The sequence below is a fragment of the Eubalaena glacialis genome, chromosome 6 (genome assembly GCF_028564815.1).
Source record: "Eubalaena glacialis isolate mEubGla1 chromosome 6, mEubGla1.1.hap2.+ XY, whole genome shotgun sequence".
Lineage (NCBI taxonomy): Eukaryota > Metazoa > Chordata > Mammalia > Artiodactyla > Balaenidae > Eubalaena > Eubalaena glacialis.
The window spans coordinates 33,044,464-33,062,856 of record NC_083721.1 but is presented as its reverse complement, the minus strand read 5'-3'; the positions used below and the strand labels follow the sequence as shown (position 1 = coordinate 33,062,856).

At 39.9% G+C, this 18,393-nt stretch overlaps 1 protein-coding gene across 1 annotated transcript in view; it reads left to right on the top strand.

Annotated features, from left to right (window-relative positions):
* The first annotated feature begins 3,408 nt into the window (after positions 1–3,408).
* The window catches only part of ROBO1 (roundabout guidance receptor 1), a 380,307-nt gene continuing 365,322 nt past the window's right edge, over positions 3,409–18,393 (top strand). The window contains exon 1 of the mRNA XM_061194033.1: positions 3,409–4,455. Within this exon, the coding sequence (XP_061050016.1) occupies positions 4,401–4,455 (55 nt within the window). The 5' untranslated portion in view covers positions 3,409–4,400. The remainder of the gene's footprint in view (positions 4,456–18,393) is intronic.

The window sequence follows — 18,393 nt, the reverse complement described above, 5'->3', positions numbered from 1 at the left end:
ATTCCAACAGATATGAGTTTATTCTCCCTTTATTAGGGTTACTTTAGGTTACCTTCTTAAATGGGACTTCTCTTATGTATCCAAACTTAGAAAAATATTCATATATTAAATTATTCAAATATTCAATCTAGTTCATCAATTTAGGTACCAAAAATTACACAGATTATTCAGCAATTTGGTATAAAAATTGATAAACTAGTTGTAATCTGAGAGATACTGCAGCCCAGCCTTTGTGTGTACTGTATATATCATGGTGCTTCTCACCAGACCTCCTGGAATTTCAGCTTGCCTCTCAGGCTTGGTCTGATTCTAGGCTTCTTGGTAGGGGGGAAAAGAGAGAAATGTTCTGGTTTGTATTTTTCTTAAGAACTCAACTGTGCTCCTCCTGATCTGGGTAAGTGATATCTGGAATCCCTAGAGAGATCCTGGGAGTTTTGTTATTTCCTGAGTTCCTATAACTACCCCTGTGAAAGATAAAAATCAGATTAGACCTACTCAAGATATCATTACTGCTCTAGAATGTTGAATGTCAAAAAAGCTCCTATTTACAGGACTACTAGAATGTATTACTTTCAGGTTTCCTCAAAATTCTCATTTTAGGGAGACTGAATTTCATAAGCTTCAAATGATCAAAATTCTCTAAAAGGAACTTGAGACTCTACCACTCATTCAGATCACGGTGATCAGAATAGAGATTCTGAGTGCAAATTATGACACTTTCTCCATACCTTGATCTTTGTCTCCCAACCAATAAGTCCGGAATGAGTCAGAGTTCTATTGTATGTGTCAGAGCTGCCTGAAGACCTGACATATGTGGGCACCATGTCCATGTGTATACACACACACTTGCACACATACTCATACAGACACATTGATTATTTCATGCATTCTCCTAGTAACTTAATGTTCAGGAGTAAAAATGGAAAGGTGACAAGTTGCTATGATTCATCCACCTTCAGGAATACATTGAGCTGTCATTTAATCCCAATGACACTGTTTTTAATTCTTCTGATAGTTTCCACTCTGGAGCCTGTGTAGCTCCCTATATTAGAGCTCTGAGGGCCTGAGAAATAGGTTTCTATTTGCATCTGGCCTCTATAGAGCTCTTTATTGTTTCCTGCACATAGAAGATGTTCACTAAGTTTGTTTGCATGAGTAAGTGAGTGAGTGAAAGGACGAAGTTATGAAAGTTCTCAGGTACACTGAGTTTGACTTGTCACAGATGCCAAATACCTTCTGAATACAAATTTTTGTCTTCAGGTACTACCTTTACTGATATAATTGACAGAAAAGTACAGTTTGGATGAGGCAGGAGAAGAAGAAAGGATAAACATATATGAGCTGGTGATGATGACCCTCATGCTGGGGCAGCAGGGGCCGGGAAGGGGCTGCCAGAAGTTAGTTCTTGGAGGGTTCTTCCTGCTGACTCTCCTAGGTAGGATAGCCTCGAGGAGTAGGAGAGGAGTTGCTGGTGGGTGGGAGGATGTCGGTAGCTCAAGTTGAGAAATAAAAGGATCAAAGGGAGTATTAATATGGTTTCCATTCAATGACAATGAGATGGTAAAGGAGAATTTGAGAAATCTTAGCAAATTTCTGGAGACCAGGAGACTCACTTTGGAAAAACAGTATGATAGGGATTCTTACACATACTCTATTGATACTTTATATGTAAAAGCATACATCCTTTACTAAGTGGAAGTTCAAATCTTTATTTAAAATGCACTCAGATGATATGAGGATTTGAGGGATTTTTCTCCCTCTCTCTCTTTCTTTCAAGTACCATGCTTTAGGTTATTTATTGTCTATTACTAAGTAAGCTTATCTTAAAAGCACATTTTATCCCAAGGGGAAAAAGGCATATTCTATGTTTCTCACTAAATATCCTTCACAAAGACCAAATCGATGTATGTTTTTCAGCATTTAATGCACATTCTTGTTTTTTGTTGCTGGAAAGGTTTTGGTTGGAGTCTTTGAGTTCTTATCTCCAGCCTGTTTACTGAATTTTCAATCAGCTTTTGCAGGATTAAACTATCTTTCACTTTCAGAGATAGGTTCTGTTAACCAGAGTTTCTTTCTACAAAATGCTGCTCCAAGGTCACTGGCTGTACCATCAGCATCCAAAATGAATATATTATTTGCTTTTAAAACTGTATCCTTTGTTAGGTAATGCATGTGCTCACTTAAAAGAAAAATGTACACCAGTATTTAGACAAGAGTAAATCCATTCCCACCTCTCCATCCATCATGCATTCCTCTCTCCAGAGTCAACCACTGAAAGCAGGTTCTGGTATATCCTGACAGATAACAAATAAACATTTTGAAGTTATTGTACATAACTTGGTGCATAATAATTTGTTGAAAAGTATAATAGTCCTAAATATCAATATCTACCATTTACTGGGCACTCACCATGTCTCAGGTGGTTTTTGTATAGTGTCTTTTTTAATAGAAAGAAAGAAAAATGAATGAGTGAATAAATGCATGAACGAATGCAAGAATGCCCATCAGATGTGCTAGGTTTGTTTTGCTTTGGGTATGATTTGTGACTATCTCAAGAGTCTCTGATTCAGAAGGGAAAACGGAGATTTGGCCTGGTAACAGAGCTAGTAACTGGTAGGTTGGGATTTCAGGGCGAGGCGTATGAGATGTTAAAGCCCACGCCTTTTAGTTTTGAAATGCTGAATGACTTCTCTTACAACCGCAAACTGCCGGGTAGCAAGGATGTTTTTTACATTTGTCCCTCTTCCTTAGTTACTCCCCCATTGTTAGCATTCTGATACTGAGAGTCATTAAGTTGAAGGAGAAGCATTTGCTTCCAAAAAAAAAAAAGTCCGCATGGCCCACTCCTGCGCCCCTCGAGTTGGGTAGCCTTTCTACGGGAGACTCAACAACTACAATTTAAAAGAAACTGATTTTCGTATTACGTATAACAACGTAATAAATTCTACGTAGTTATTTCTGTACCTCCTGTCCCATAAGCTTGTTGCCCACATTTGATTTTTTTTTGTTTTTTAATGGGAATAGGGAAGGGTGAAGACGGAGTTATTTGAGAGTTTATTTCAACTCCTGTAAGCGGTAGGGAAGAGGTTAAGCTGGACCAGGAGGCTTTTTGAAGTCTTTGGCTGGGAGGTTCCATTTGGAGAAAGGTGCAGGGGAGCCAGGGGTGTCGAGAGAAACAAGGCAAGTTCCAATTCGCTCGGCTTTGTGATCCTGAGCAGTTTGATTCTCACCTGAGGGCGTAGTCGGGCACCCTGGCTTGTGGATGGAAATATTAACGAGCAGAACTTGCCAGACCGGCGTCTGGAGAGTGTAGAGTGAAGCGTGGAAAGGACCGCACGGCCCCTTTAAGTATTCTCGGGCCGGGAAAGAGAGGGAGGAAACCGGGAGCCGCGGGGACGGTGGGGGAAACCCAAAAGCAATCCAGCCAGAGAAGAGGCAGCGTGAGAGTAGAAACTTCAGACGCCGCTGATCCCGGCGGAGCTCGGGTGAGCCGCGGCGGCCGTCGCTCCCACCCGCAGCAGCATCCTCCTGGCCCCTCTCCGCCACGCCGGGGAGGTCGGGTGCCTCTCTGCAGCTACCACGAGCCAGGGCTGCGGGCAGCCACCGTCTGGAAGTTTAGGCTCCAGCGTCCCAGCCGCGGAGAGTTCGGGGTGCCTTGCGCGCACGCCCCCGCGGGCGAGGGGCCGGAGGGATGGTGAGCGCCGCGCTGGGCTGGGGGCGCCTGGGAGGCTTGAGTGTGTCCGCGGAGCTGCTGCCTTCCTCAGTACCCTCCGCATCCCCCAAGTGATGGGAACAAGGGCCCGCCCAGGGAACCGCTGTCGCCGCACCGCCCCCTTGCTCGCCCCCAGCGCGCGGAGTCACCCAGGCACACCCCCGGCACCCTGTGCCCGTCCTCCCGAGCTGCTGCCACTGCCTTGGCTGCCTTTGCCGCCGGCGCGGGTGGCCAGCTGTTGACTGGGCTCGCCTATAGACGGAGAAGCACTTTTCGGCCCTCCCTAATCCGTTCTCACACCCCAACTTTGCCGCCGCCGCGCCGGCCCTCGCCGCGGGAGCACGCCGGGAGGCTCGGCAAGATTGTGGAGGCAGGAAACCGCACAACTGCTCTTCTGCTTCGGCTCTTTGTTGTTCGCTTTGGATGGTCCTTGGAAGTGGCCAAGCCTCCTCGGAAACCCTGGCGCCAGAGAAGGCAAACCTTGGAATTCTTAGCCTGCAGAGGGCTCTGAGATATTGACAAGCGTCCGGAGAGGTGGACAAGTAATTGCCCTGAAAACTCCTGGCGGATTGACCCACGTTGCTTATATTAAGCCTTTGTGTGTAGTGTGTGGCTTCATAAATTTGGAGACCCCATTTCTACTCTCTCCTCGTGGCATGAGACTGTATGCAGGATCCACCCGAGGACAATGATCGCGGAGCCTGCTCACTTTTACCTCTTTGGATTAATATGTCTCTGTTCAGGTAACCCTGCGTCTTCTTCCTTCACCCTCCATTCCCCTTGCACGCCCCCTCTCCACTTTTCAAAATCAACCCCGAACTGCATTTTGGCGACCTCTCCCTTCTAAGGCCGGAGGGGCCCGACCCCTGGCAGGAGTTTTAGACGAAAAGGTTCTTAGTTCCTACTTTGTGTGGTCCCCTTTCCCTCATCTCCCAAGACCTTCCAAGCCTCTTCGCAGACCTAGGCCTTTTGCCAAGTTCGAGGCACGCCCAGATCATTCTGGGCAAACGCACGTCGGAGCGCAAGGGTGGGAGAGTCAGCGGTTGGCGGTGAGCTTGGGCCATGAGGATGAGCCAAAGTGAGTTTCAGCCCTCGGCTGCTTCCCGCGGGAGGGGAGATGTGCGCCCGGGGAGCTGTAGCCCAGAAACCCGCCAGGATTCCTGAACCTGGTCCCCCAATTCGCCCCTCTTTCGAGCAAAGGGGTTATTAATAGTTTTATATAACCAAAGTCTGTAATTAAATTCGATTCTGAAGAAACTTCAGGAAATAACTCCTTCTTACGGTAGGATATAAACTATCCCCTCTGCCAGGGTGAGTTTAGAAGGAAAACAAGAGGTTGCAAGTATCTGAAAGGGAACACTTAGTTGCCTGGGAGTTTTCATTGGCAAGGGAAAACAGAAGGCTGAATTTAGGATTTTTGGGGATTCATTAAATAGTACCAAAACTCTTCACATGAGCTGTTGGAAGGATACTGCAGTGGGATACGTCTGACCTAAGAGTGTACACTGCATCTGCACTTACAAATAGTTTTCTTACCCTCCCGAAGAAACTTTTACTATGAGGGAACAGAGCCACGGCTCAACTTTTCTTTCTTTCCTTTTGGTAGATTCTGGTTTCAATCAAGGATCCGATTTCAGGCCTTAAAACACACACACACACACACACACACACAGTGTACCTCAGGGAATTTTTTATAGTCCTGTACTGAGCTTCAAGTTGCATCAGAGCCTGTAGGTTAGAGTCACTCAATTTCCATGATTATGAAACAGTTTTGAAAGGTTGGTTTGAGCTTTTTGTGGTCCATGGCTATGATTTATATTTTGACCAAGGATTTTACTTAAGGAAATATGTAAAAGAAAAACACACATCAGCTAAATGATAGCAAATAAACCCCTAAAATAATTTCAGCCCAGGAGATATGCTTTCTGACTAAAAGGAACCTTTGCAATGGAACTAAATGAGAAATTCATTAAATTGTTATTCCTTTGAAGAAAACAGAAAACTGAAGTTTTCATTTCTGTCACAGTGGAAGGATGACTAGATTAAACAGACTCTTTGGGGCCGGCCACCTCTTCTTCTAGCTTCCCCTCTCTCATGTAGTTTTTTTCTTAGTTTGCAGATCTGAGGGATTGAATGGTTTCCCACCCCCATACCAGCCAAGGATGCAAATCAGAAACATTCAGATCTGATCTCTCTATTTGTCTCTCTTCGCCGAGTCTCCCCCTAGTTTAATTTACAGCTTCAGATACCTTTGAGATTTTTGTTGATTCACCTTCTTGGTTAAAGTTTATTCACGTGTGTAAAGTGAAGTGTCAGTGTGATAAATGACTGGAGGAGCAGATTACTGAAGATAGGGGGATTAATGGTCATTAGTCACTGTTTGAGCTGAGTTTGTATATGTTGGGACATTTTATCATGGCAGTAGATTAAAGATAGGGTCACACTAATAGGATGTCACTGAAAGCTAGTCGTGTCAGCGTGCAAATTCTGTCTTCACTTGGAGAAATATGTTGGAGCGTGTACTGCCCTTTAGATTTAATAATTTGATTAGTACTTAGTATCTGAGGTTTGTACTTTAAATAGATAGAAGGCATTTATAACCTTAGAGCTGAAATGATTTCTGGCTTTGTTTTTCTAATTTGATTTTCCACCGAAGCTACTGGTGATTTTAATAAACCTAAGTTTTTCCGATAGGTGTGGTTATCTACTTTGTTGGTGGGGTCAGAGTTATCCTTGTGAGATGCTCTCTCATATTTAACCTGAAGCTGTTTATCAGTCTTCTGCTGACTTTCACTCCAGCTGTGAATCTGAACTTGGGGAGGCCAGATTACTGGGCTGCTGGGGAGGTTTCACGACCGTGTGCTATTCTAAAGCCACACTATTGACTTGAATAAAACTTCACAAAACTCAGATAAGTAAGTAGAGTTGGGCGTGCTCAAGACACCTGGACAGGGAATGAATGAAGTTCTTGAAAGATTGTGTTTCATATCTTGCCTCAAGCCTAAGCTCACAGTCTATCACTTGTTAATGGAGTGTATTTAAGAGAAACGTGGTGAGTTTAAATAAATCAAAGTGTACTGAGGGGGTAAGGTACCTTCAACAAGATTTAACCTGTAAAAGCATCTATTGGTTGTCAGTTCTTTTTTCTTTTCCTTTTTTTTTTTTTTTAAACCTGGCTGCCAACTTAACAAAGTCCTATAGTTTTCTTCAAACAGATTATAAACTTCACATTGATGTGTTGACGTCATACTTAACATCAAAATATTATGTGTTTGTTTTTTGTAGTCTTTTATTTATTAGCCTAATGCTACAATATATAACTTTTTGTTCTAGGAAACTAAGATTTTGGAAAAAATAGGTATTTCTTTAGAAATTCTTTTTTTACGGTGAACTTCTTTAGTGTTTGTATACCTGAGTTCTTTTCTGTGGAGAGCTAGACTTTTGGTGAGGGGAGCAGATGGGATAGCCCTGGAAAAAAAAAATGTGTGTGATCTCTCAGGAACTGATTCTAAACATTCTTTCTTTATGGACTTCCTCTCCTCAACTCCATTTGATCAAACCTGCTTTTAAGTGAAAAAGTGATTGAATTTCAGTTCAAACTTAGGATGAGATCTGAACTTCAAATGAAGTAGAAATTCACTAGTGCTGTCTTTCTTTCCTCCTGTTTTTTGGGAGGGAGGGGTCTTTTTCTCTTGTGGGGAGGGAAATTTTTTTAGATAAGTTTCACTTTGTGAGCCGCTTAGCTGGGTCTGTGGTCTCTCTAACTGGAAAGATTCTTTGGTGATTCCAATAATTTCTTATGAATTTCTTTATAAACTTATTGGCTTTTAAATACACTTATCTGAATACTGTGACATCTTTTAAAGCATCCTATTTCTTGATAATGGGCCCTCTAATACATAAGATATTTACAGTTAAAATGTCTCAGAACAGTAAGTTTACCTGAAATTTTCCCTTAGTCTTCCCTATGGCAAATGAAATACTTTTGTGTGAATAAAGTGATCCAAAATGCTAAATTTCAAACCTATAACCACAGTTGTTTGTTTATTTATTTATTTTACGTTGAGTAGGTATCTGTAATTTAAAATACCGGGCAAGAGGACTAAGATTGGGAGGAAACTTAGAATAACAGCTTGTCAATGAAGATCATAAATAGTTGAGTATGTATCATCTTCTGTGTTAATAAGAGATGTTAAGGTAATGCTCATGTTAAGTTCTAGCCTTTAGAAAAATGTTTGATTCTAAAAACAAAAGTATAACTGCCTTGCATGCTGGATTTCTTATAGAAAAACATAAGGAAATCAAAATTGTTACTCAATTAAAAATTAGTCCTAAGGTAATCTGTAGAGTAAAATAAGAAATTCGGTAATAAGAAAGGAAAAAAAAAAAAAGTGGAACCAGCAGCAGAAGTCTAGAGAAGTACAGTGGAAGAAACAGATCCATAATTAAGCTGGTTTTAAACTATAGGAGGAGGGAGAGTGGCAGTAGACAGAGCCAATCTTAGTGCACCCTCTGACCACACATAGCACAAAGAGCAAATCTGAAAAGTGGGCTCTTGAAAAATTGATGTCAGTGTGTATGCTCTATGTTTAACAACTATATAAAGAACTAGACATTTTTTAAAGCAAAGCAGTAGTTTGAAACATGGAGTAGTTTGAAAACAAAGGAGTAGTTTGAATCTTTAATGAATTCATAAGATAGTTTTTTTTTAAGCTATATTTAAGAAGACTTTAGAATGTTGACTTCCTCAGTTTATACAGAGGAGTGGAAAGCTAAGTAGTTACCTTCTGTACATAATGTTTTTGCTTAGAGGAGACCAGCAAGTGAGAGAAGGAAATAATAAAAAAAAATGAGATCAATTCAAATTCTGGGGTACCATAAGAAACTTTATGATGATGACTACTGCTATTGCTATGAAGATATGACTATCATTTGTTGAACGTTCACCGTTATCTTATTTAATGCTTATAAGAGCCCTATGACATAGGTGCTACTGTTACGAAAATTTTACTTTATCTGTATTTTATCTCTGTGGAAACTACATCATAGAGACGTTAGGAGATGTGGATGAGCAGGGATTTGAACCATGCTGATTCCAAAACCCTTAACCACTGTGCACTTCCCTAGTTGAAAGAGAGAAATGAAGGATTTAAAATAAGAAAGATTATGGTTCAATCATTTTTTTTTTTAAATTTTTAAACATGTCCCCCCAATTCACCCAAACAAGACTGTGGTTTGAGCTCTTGAGAATTTGGAAGGGAGGCATTTTTTATCCTGCCATTAAGTAAATGATCTTTAAATTTTTAGATCACCAAGCAAGATGATCGGTTCTTTACATTCAACCAACTCACATCCAGGCTTTACCATGTCTGTATTTCCTGGCATGCTTAAAAAAAGACACCGAACAGAAGTCAAAACAATGACTGCTGGTGATGTAGAAATACACGGATTCCAAGTTGTATTTTGAAAAATGAATGCCGTCCTCATTCATGCACACTTGAGGAAAGATTTTGCTCTGAGTCCCAAGGCAAATAATTGGTGCTTATCAGGGAAGAGCCTGTGGAGAAACAATCATTTCCCCTGGGGTTGCATCTTCCCCTCTGGGTTGGGCATGGGCTGGTGGTCATTTCGTAGTAGATGAGCCTTCTGCTTGACTGCTATTCACAGATGACTCACTTCATGGTTACTGATCATGGAAGGGTGTTGAGTGTTAATACCTGGTTGATCAGCTGGTTGGAAACTGCTTATGCATAGCCAATAAAGTTGCCATCCTGTGGAGATCAAAGGCCACCTCCTTTCCTTACAATTCTGGATTAGCATGGTTTCCTTTTCCGCTCGTCCCTCTACCTTCAGCCCTTTCCTTCAATCATTCTGTTGAGGAAGAGGAAGAAAAAAGATTATCTGTAGTGTACAGGGAGATAGCTTTGATCTCCACTTCCCTCTCTTTTGCTTCCCTCTCTTTTGCTCTTTAGCCACCCAAAAGGCTATTTCTAATGCTGGAAGGTGTCATGTTGCTTGCTTCATGGGAGAGCTCAGTCTCATTTCCCGTAAGCCAAAACAGACTGCTACAAATTCCCTTACTTCTGTGATTTTACTTGGCTTCCAAATGTCTTATGACAATGTTGTTCCACACATAAAACAATGTTTTGAACAGCATGACTGTGCATATCTTTCTGACTTCATTCAATGAGAGAAGTACCTCTGCTGTGTTCAGAACTGTCCGTGGCTTAAAGCCAGAAAAGAATATCTGTTTATTTTATTTAATTAATTTATTTTCTGATTGGGAGGAGAGTGTATAGAAGGTAAACAATGGTAGAAAATGGTCTTGGATCGTGAGTTTGATGCTGAATAGTCTACAGGCTTAATGCCTGTCACCTAGTTTGACACTTAAATGAAGCATTAAAAGCACCACCAGTGGATTCAAGCAAATGTATACAGAGCGGTGTGGTTCTGCCTTAAGTGGGAATATATTCTTTTTGTGTCAAGTAAGTGATTTATATGTAGCATATAGGAAGTAGTAGGCTTCAATTCCTAATAATACAGTGTATCTCAGGGATCTGTTTTTTCGATCATGTTAGTCTTCCTTACTAGAAAACACATTTTTAAAGCACTTCTGGCAAGTAGTAGCTCATGGTCACACTTTCTCAAAATGCTCTTGATTGTATTTCAGAAAGTATCAAGTTCAAAGTATGGGTCATCTATGCGTGTGTTCAGCTTATGTGTACATGCCCTGAGAACGAGGGACAGCTTATCCACAGTCAGCCATGGAAGGAGCATGGAGCCTTTGGAACTTTCTCCCAAAGTTATTTGCAAGAGGTTCTGCTTGACAATGTCAGAGACCGAATCTGTATCCCTGACACTCTGTAGGTTCTTCTTCTATTTTTTTTTTTTTTTAATTTATCATTTTTGGCTGCGTTGGGTCTTCGTTGCTGTGTGCGGGCTTTCTCTAGTTGCAGCGAGCAGGGGCTACTCTTCATTGCGGTGCACGGGCTTCTCATTGCGGTGGCTTCTCTTGTTGCGGAGCGCCGGCTCTAGGTGCGCGGGCTTCAGTAGTTGCAGCATGCGGGCTCAGTAGTTGTGGCTCGCAGGCTCTAGAGCGCAGGCTCAGTAGTTGTGGCTCATGGGCTTAGTTGCTCCGCGGCATGTGGGATCTTCCCGGACCAGTGCTTGAATCCGTGTCGCCTGCTTGGCAGGCAGATTCTTAACCACTGCGCCACCAGGAAAGCCCTGTAGATTCTTCTTTTAATGTGAGGAAAGTTATCTTAGGAGTAATAAAATCGTTACATGTGACCATTTAGTACTTTAAAAATCATTTCAGGTATATGTTATTTCTTGATGTAACTTAAAATTTCAATGAACATAACAAGAGGTGCGCTTATATGACCGTCAAGTTCCTTGTAGCATATGATGTATGGTCATATTTTATGCACCATCATGGAAAAAAATATCAACTCGGTAAACTCATTCCTGGATGTTAGCAGAAGAGGAAACAGAGGCCAGATTTTAGTTTCTCTCCACTCATGTGATGGAGGCCCTTTTATGTCATTAGCAATCCCAGGTAGAGTTTGAAAGGAAAATGGGGCGAAAGAATAAATGAATCAGGCCACATTTGTCTGTTCCAAGATCATTTGGCATCAGACGTGCTAATGAGGTACCATCTCAAAATTTAATCTCCCAACTTCAATAACATGCATACTCTATTTTCTGTTTTAGCATGTGGTTGTTTTCTTCCACTAACAATGTACTAACTTTTAGTTTGGCTAAAAGTATCTGCCTGCAATTCCTTTCCTATATAAAGGAAATGTAAAATGTATACTTTGCAGTTTCACTGATCTAAAGCTGATTTTGTTTACTCAGGCTTGATTTAAAAGGCAGTCTTTTATTACTTGGAAACTTCACTAATGGTGCTTGTTCATATATCAAAGTGAGTTAAAACACATTTGTAAGTGTTAACTACACACCTCTGGGTAACTTTAAACTACTTTAGTTGCCTGGTTTGGGAAGTAATTTCAGTGTCTCCAGACCATTCAATTAGCAAGCTGTCTGAATAAAGTAAACTGGCTTGTACAGGCCGTGGGAGATAGACTCATCCGTTTTTCTCCCTTATGTTTGAAGAGAAGTGAAAATTTCCTTACCAATCTGGTATTAAGTTTGGAACTGGAATTTGCTTCAATTAATGAACTTAGTAGTTCATTAATTGCCAAAACCTAAACACGTAGAAGGAAAATAGGAGATGGGCAGAAGCTTTACTTGGATACTGCATGGAGAGGAGGAGCATTTAACTGACAAGATTGTTGCTATTCATCAGTTAATAATTAGGATTCGGTAGATGCATCATAAGGGCAGCTTTTATTTGGATTCAGTATGGTCAGAGAGGAGACAAAATTCATTGCATTATTTGGTCTTTTTTCCTGTTAAGGGTCATTCCGATCCAGGAGCTCGTCCTTTCCTAGGACCCCATATTCAAAATTACCCTTTCACCATTTTGCATTTGACACATTGAACATAATGCTTTAATAACCACACATGATTATTAAATATATTGTAAGATATATATGTGTATATATGTATATATATAGCCTGATGATGAAAAAAACAAGTAATTAAATGATGAGGTATGGATCCTGTTGTGTGCATTGAACCTAAAGGACTAGGAATCAATAATATAATGTCTCTAATAATAATTGTTATAAAGTCTAAAATGTATAAAGTTATGTGCTGGCACAGTGCTCATACACCTTATCTTATTTAATACCACATTAAGAATGAATGCATTGCTGTTATCCCTGTTTATCAATATGGAAAATGAGGCTCAGAAAATTTATGTTCCTTGACTGTGGTCAGTCAGGTAGTGTGGTAGAATCAGGATTTGAAACCAGCCTGTCTGATCGCAGAATTTGGCTCGTCACCATTATACCCACTACACTGTTCCCTTATAGGAAAATCATTGTAGATGAAACAGTATAAAATGTGTAGATAACAAGGCTAAGATGCTTCTTTGTTAGGGAACTAACTTGTGCTGCCCAGCTGTTTTAATTGCCTTTTAGATGATAGATTTTTCTGGTATATCTGATTGTCTGTTCCCCTCTTTTGCTTGATAACCCGCAAAAAAAAAAAAAGAGTGCACCCTGATATTATACACCATAGAACACAGAAATCTCAGTTCAGCCCGTAATATGATCTAGTGGAATTCAGTGCTGTTCAGTTTGTGGAGTAAATCTGAGACAGTAAGAACCAAGTAAGTTTTATGAGAGCTCATTTGGGTAAGTGAATAGAAATGTCTTCATAGAGAAAATACAATTACTGGCATCTAATTTCTCTAAGAAACTGGTGCTGAATTTTTGTTTTTTTGAGTTTGAAATTGACAGTGAACTTAGTGATACGATGTTATGGATAATAAAAGTATATTAGGCAACAGCTTGGTTAGAATCTGTTACTACTATTCCTTTAAAGGTGTATCCTTCTCAGATGGCAAGTTTTCTAGAAAACAAAGAATGTAGCATTGGGGAACAAGATCCCTGAAAACTGCCAGAGTCTGTAGTAACTGTTAAAAACAGTACTGTAATCAACCCTCTCTCAGAAGTAATATAGTTGGTTTTTTAAATGTTACTCATTTGTTCTTACTCTTTTTATTTATTTATTTATTTATTTTTGGCTGCGTTGGGTCTTCGTTGCTGCGTGCGGGCTTTCTCTAGTTGCGGTGAGCTGGGGCTACTCTTCGTTGCGGTGCACAGGCTTCTCACTGCGGTGGCTTCTCTTGTTGCGGAGCACGGGCTCTGGATGAGCAGGCTTCAGTAGTTGTGGCACGCGGGCTCAGTAGTTGTGGCTCACAGGCTCTAGAGCGCAGGCTCAGTCGTTGTGGCGCACGGGCTTAGTTGCTCCGCGGCATGTGGGATCTTCCCGGACCAGGATCGAACCCGTGCCCCCTGCATTGGCAGGCGGATTCTTAACCACTGCGCCACCAGGGAAGTCCCATTCTTTTAAATAGATATGTCTGACTAAAGATTGTTCTGTAATTTCTTAGGGGTGGTTTTCTCAGTTGAACTCAACAGTCTTCCAAAGTTATTTCCAAATGTGTAGATGGGATGGTACGTTTCTCTTCTCTGTGTCCATAGGTTTATGACTTTATATAGGCTTAAATGAAAATTGAAAAATTTTCCCGGTTCCTTACTCTTTACCAATAATCGAAACTAGGTATCATATCTAAAACCCTCCCTCATATGAGACCTGATCATAGCCTTAAGGTTTTTACTCTGTCTTAAAATAACTGCATAATAAATGTATTTCTGTGCATTTATTGCTTTGCAGCCTGCCATTCATTTGTATTCCATAATGCTACTTGTTTTTTATTATGAATGGAGCTTAATAACATTCTTTATTCCTCAGTAAATGACTGTCAATCTTGATTAGATAAATCAAGATTATCAATCTTGATAATAATGAAAAATTATTATTAACCAACTGTCTACTTTTGTTGCTGTTAGACACTTTAAAGAATGTTTTAGACATACTGATAATGTGTAGGACCTTTTAATACAACATCCAGGTTGTGTACTTACAGACAGGAAAATGTATGTTGAAGCACATGAGTGAATTGTTGGCACTCTGTGAATGAAAGATGTTTTGATATGATGGTGGAAGTGAGAATTGCATTTGAGAACTGATAGATTAAGGGGATTTACTTAGTCAGCAAACTCTCCCTGGAATAAGTAGGTTGCCAAAGAGTGTTGAAAGAAAGAATAGAATATCTTGTTGAGCAAGGTGAGGTGTTAGAAAAGTGCATCCAGGAGTGGTGATCTGAAAAAAAGATATAATCTGTTTGAAGAGGTAGATTTTACAATAGTTAGTTGTTATAGAATTTCACTTATGACACTGTTATAGTTTAGAGGACATTATTTAATAATAACATTCATTCATTCATTTGATCAATCTTACCAGGCAACAGAGTATTAAAAAAAAAAAAAAAAAAAGCTCATTTCTTGCACTTAAGGAATTTATGCTAAATGGTTGATTGCCCAATAGGTAATTTAACAGAGGTATGCGTGACTACCCTGTGAGCCTAGGTTTAGATCATAAAGAGCTTCCACCAAATGGAGAAGAGGTGATTAAAAAATAAATATAAATTTGCTATCATAATTCTTAGAAATTAAGACATTTACTTTTTGGCATATTCTCTGAGGGTATGGATAGCAGTGTATAGACAAATAAACTTAGATATAATGATATATGTTTTATTGTTCTTCACCTATCAGAGAATCATTTGGACAGTATCTTAGAACAACTTTATTTCTGTGCTTCTACCCTCTCTGCAATAACCTGAACACCTATTCTTTATTCTACCCTCATTACTTTCTGTGACAGGAATTATCTCCTCATAGCATAGAAGATTCCATTTATAAGTTTTGTATACATTTTTCTCATTACTGAAGCTAAAACTTAACTCTATTTCCTGTCCTACTGGACTCTCTTTTACCCTCCGAACTACCCATGGTAAATTCAGTTTAGTTTCCACATGAAACTGTTTCAATATTTGAAGACAGCTATGCTCTTTTAAAATTTTCTGTTCTCTGCACGCAAGATCTCTGTTTTCTTCCAATTTTCCTTATTTGATAAAGAGTCATTTCACTTGGTTATGTTCTTTTGTTGTTATTATTTTTAATATATATTTTGTCAGTGTCCTAAAGCGTTAACATGGATTTTGAGGATCCTGTCGTCTTTTTTAGTAAAAATTTAGATAACTTTTAACTTTTTCCTAGTGTTCAAATAAATATCTCATTTCATCTAAAAGTTCTGTCAGCATCCTGGGATGTAATGCTTTTCTGGATCAGGAGATTTAAAATATATTAATAAGCTAGATACTTATCTTCCCACCTTCATTTACCACTGAACCATCTTCGAACTGCCCTTCCTGTTCTAAAGTCACGATTCTTGGCAGGGAAGATAAACAAAATGAAATTTGTGAGATTCTGTTTTTCTTCTCTGATAATATTTTACAACGGTTGAAAACTGAAATGCCAATACAGGGCCTGTGTAAGGAAGGCCCTGTATCAGGTCTAAGGGATCGTTGGCTGGATGTTGCCATGGGGATGTATGGACTTAAATGTAGACAGACTTTCAGAGTTTTCAAGAAAAGGCATAAATCTGTATTTTAAAGTAAAATCTCCCAACCTATAATGGGAACAATTAGGTCTAAATTAATAATAAAAGTAACAACAGTAGCAAGTCTTCACACCAAATGTGGCCCACAGATCATCATTTTGTAGCTGCAATATTACATTATCCATCCCATATAGAACCGACCTATCTGTGGCTGTTTATTCCTACTCTAAATACATTGATATCCCCTCACTCTGTTATCTTCAGCGTTTTAGAAGCTTTTCCTTTTCTGGTGTTTGGCCATCCTTACTGTATTGTTACTAGCTAAATGGTTACATAATGGCTTATTTATTTAACCCAAAGCGTCTTCCTTTATTGGGGGTTATTTACATTTTACAAATTATTAAGCCAGGCAAAGTGATCAGTTTGACTGTTTATGTTTATTCTTTTGTCCTAAAGCTAACAAACACAGAAAACAAAGCCACGAGCCCTTTGATGAGGAGAGTCCCTGATGAACTGAATAAATAAATATATTCTTGAATCAGAGGAGAAATTATCAACAGAGACAGTCTAAAGGTTTACTGATTGCTATTAAGAGACACACCACCGTGTTGCATATGAATTACAGGTTGAGAAAGTACATTAAGGAAATCTGAAGAAATAAGAATAAAATTGGGGCTGTGGCTGAATTGCAAAGAAGCTTTTACCTTCTGCAAGTATTTACTACAGGATCATTTCTAAAACCTAGTTTCCCATATTTGTTTTATTATTTGTTTTATAGATCATTAGCTGTTTGACAGAAATATTATCAGGAGAGAAGCTTAATCTAAAGGGTCAGTAATCATTGCCAATTGAATATTAACGAGGAATGAAAACAAAGCATCTCTGAAATAATTTGTTGGTGCAAAATGTTATTTAATTTACAAAATATTGATTTATGCACAATTTTCAAGAGCATATCTAGCATTTCTGTGAAGAAACCTTGTGTATAATTCATAAATGTTTCTAAAACAACATTTGGAGGATTTCTTTAGGCAACGTAGAAATGGGATAATTTGCTCAGGTGTTCAAGATATACTGCAAAGCTAAATATATATGAAGACACTTTTGTTAACTCTTTAAAAAAAACCCAAACTGGTCATTTCTTACTAAATCTAAGTAAAATATTCCTCTATGTAAAAATTTCTTGTCTTCATTATGTTTCACTGTAAAGTGCATAGAATTTCTTTTTGTCTTCCAACGACTCATCCTGCTGGAAGAATATGGCAGAGTCCCATTGGGGATCATTAAGAGCATTACTCATGTTAGACATCTATCAGGGGCAGCCCTCCTCATGCTAAATTCTAGAGCCACAGCTCACGAATAATATGAGATGCTCACAGCACAAGGCAGGGAATAACGCTGGAGTGGGAGAAGGTCAAGGCACGGGCAGGGGAAGAGGTCAGAAGCAGTATTGTGCCCTGAGCAGTGAGCACTGATTCATTTGAAGCTGGAAACCATCACCAGCATTTCACTGTCCACAGGAGGCATGTTTAAAGATGAGCATTATTTGATGCTCTGACAAAATAGCTTGCTAACAATAATGTATTCTTCATCACTTAAAAGGGCAGCCATGACTTTCACATTTATTTGGAAATTATTTCTATGGTTGAGAACTGAAGCTTTTAAAGGAATGTAATGAAAACCTATCAGCTAATTTGCCTAAGTCTTGTTGATTTTGTCTACCTCTTCTTCCTATTTCTTTCCATATAAAGACTATTCCGTTTTTTGTGAACCACAGAAACGTTATGTTTGGTTTATTTTCTTAAGAGAAAGTACCCTGTCTTTGGAGGTTTTTTTTTTTTTTTAATTTGTCTATTTTATTTATTTTTGGCTGCATTGGTCTGTATTGCTGCGCGGGGGCTTTCTCTAGTTGCGGCAAGCGAGGGCTACTCTTCATTGCGCTGCAAGGGCTTCTCATTGTGGTGGCTTGTCTTGTTGCAGAGCACGGGCTCTAAGCGCGCGGGCTTAGTAGTTGTGGCACGCGGGTTCAGTAGTTGTGGCTAGCGAGCTCTAGAGCGCAGGCTCAGTAGTTGTGGCGCACAGGCTTAGTTGCTCCGCGGCACGTGGGATCTTCCCGGACCAGGGCTCAAACCCATGTCCCCTGCATTGGCAGGCGGATTCTTAACCACTGCACCACCAAGGAAGCCCTGGAGGTATTGTTATTATTGATTTGATTATATTACACACCTGCCTAATTAGGGTTCCCTGCATATGAACCAGCTTCAGCCTCTTATCCCTCAGGCTTTTCTAATACTGTTCCTCTATCTGGGACTGCTCTGTCTAGACCCATTCCACTCTCTCCGTTTTCCTCCCCTTTTCCCCACCCCAACTGCTCTTTGGCCTAATGAATAAATTCAGGTGTCTCCTCCTCCAAAAACCCTTAGACGCCCCTTCCACCCACCCGGTGTAGATTTGATGTACTTCTTACGTGTTTCCATAGCACCCTCTACAAAACTGACCTTGCCCATGATCATTCTCTATTACATTTACTTATCTAGGTCTCCTTTCAAACTGTGAGGGTCTATATCTACTTAACTATTACG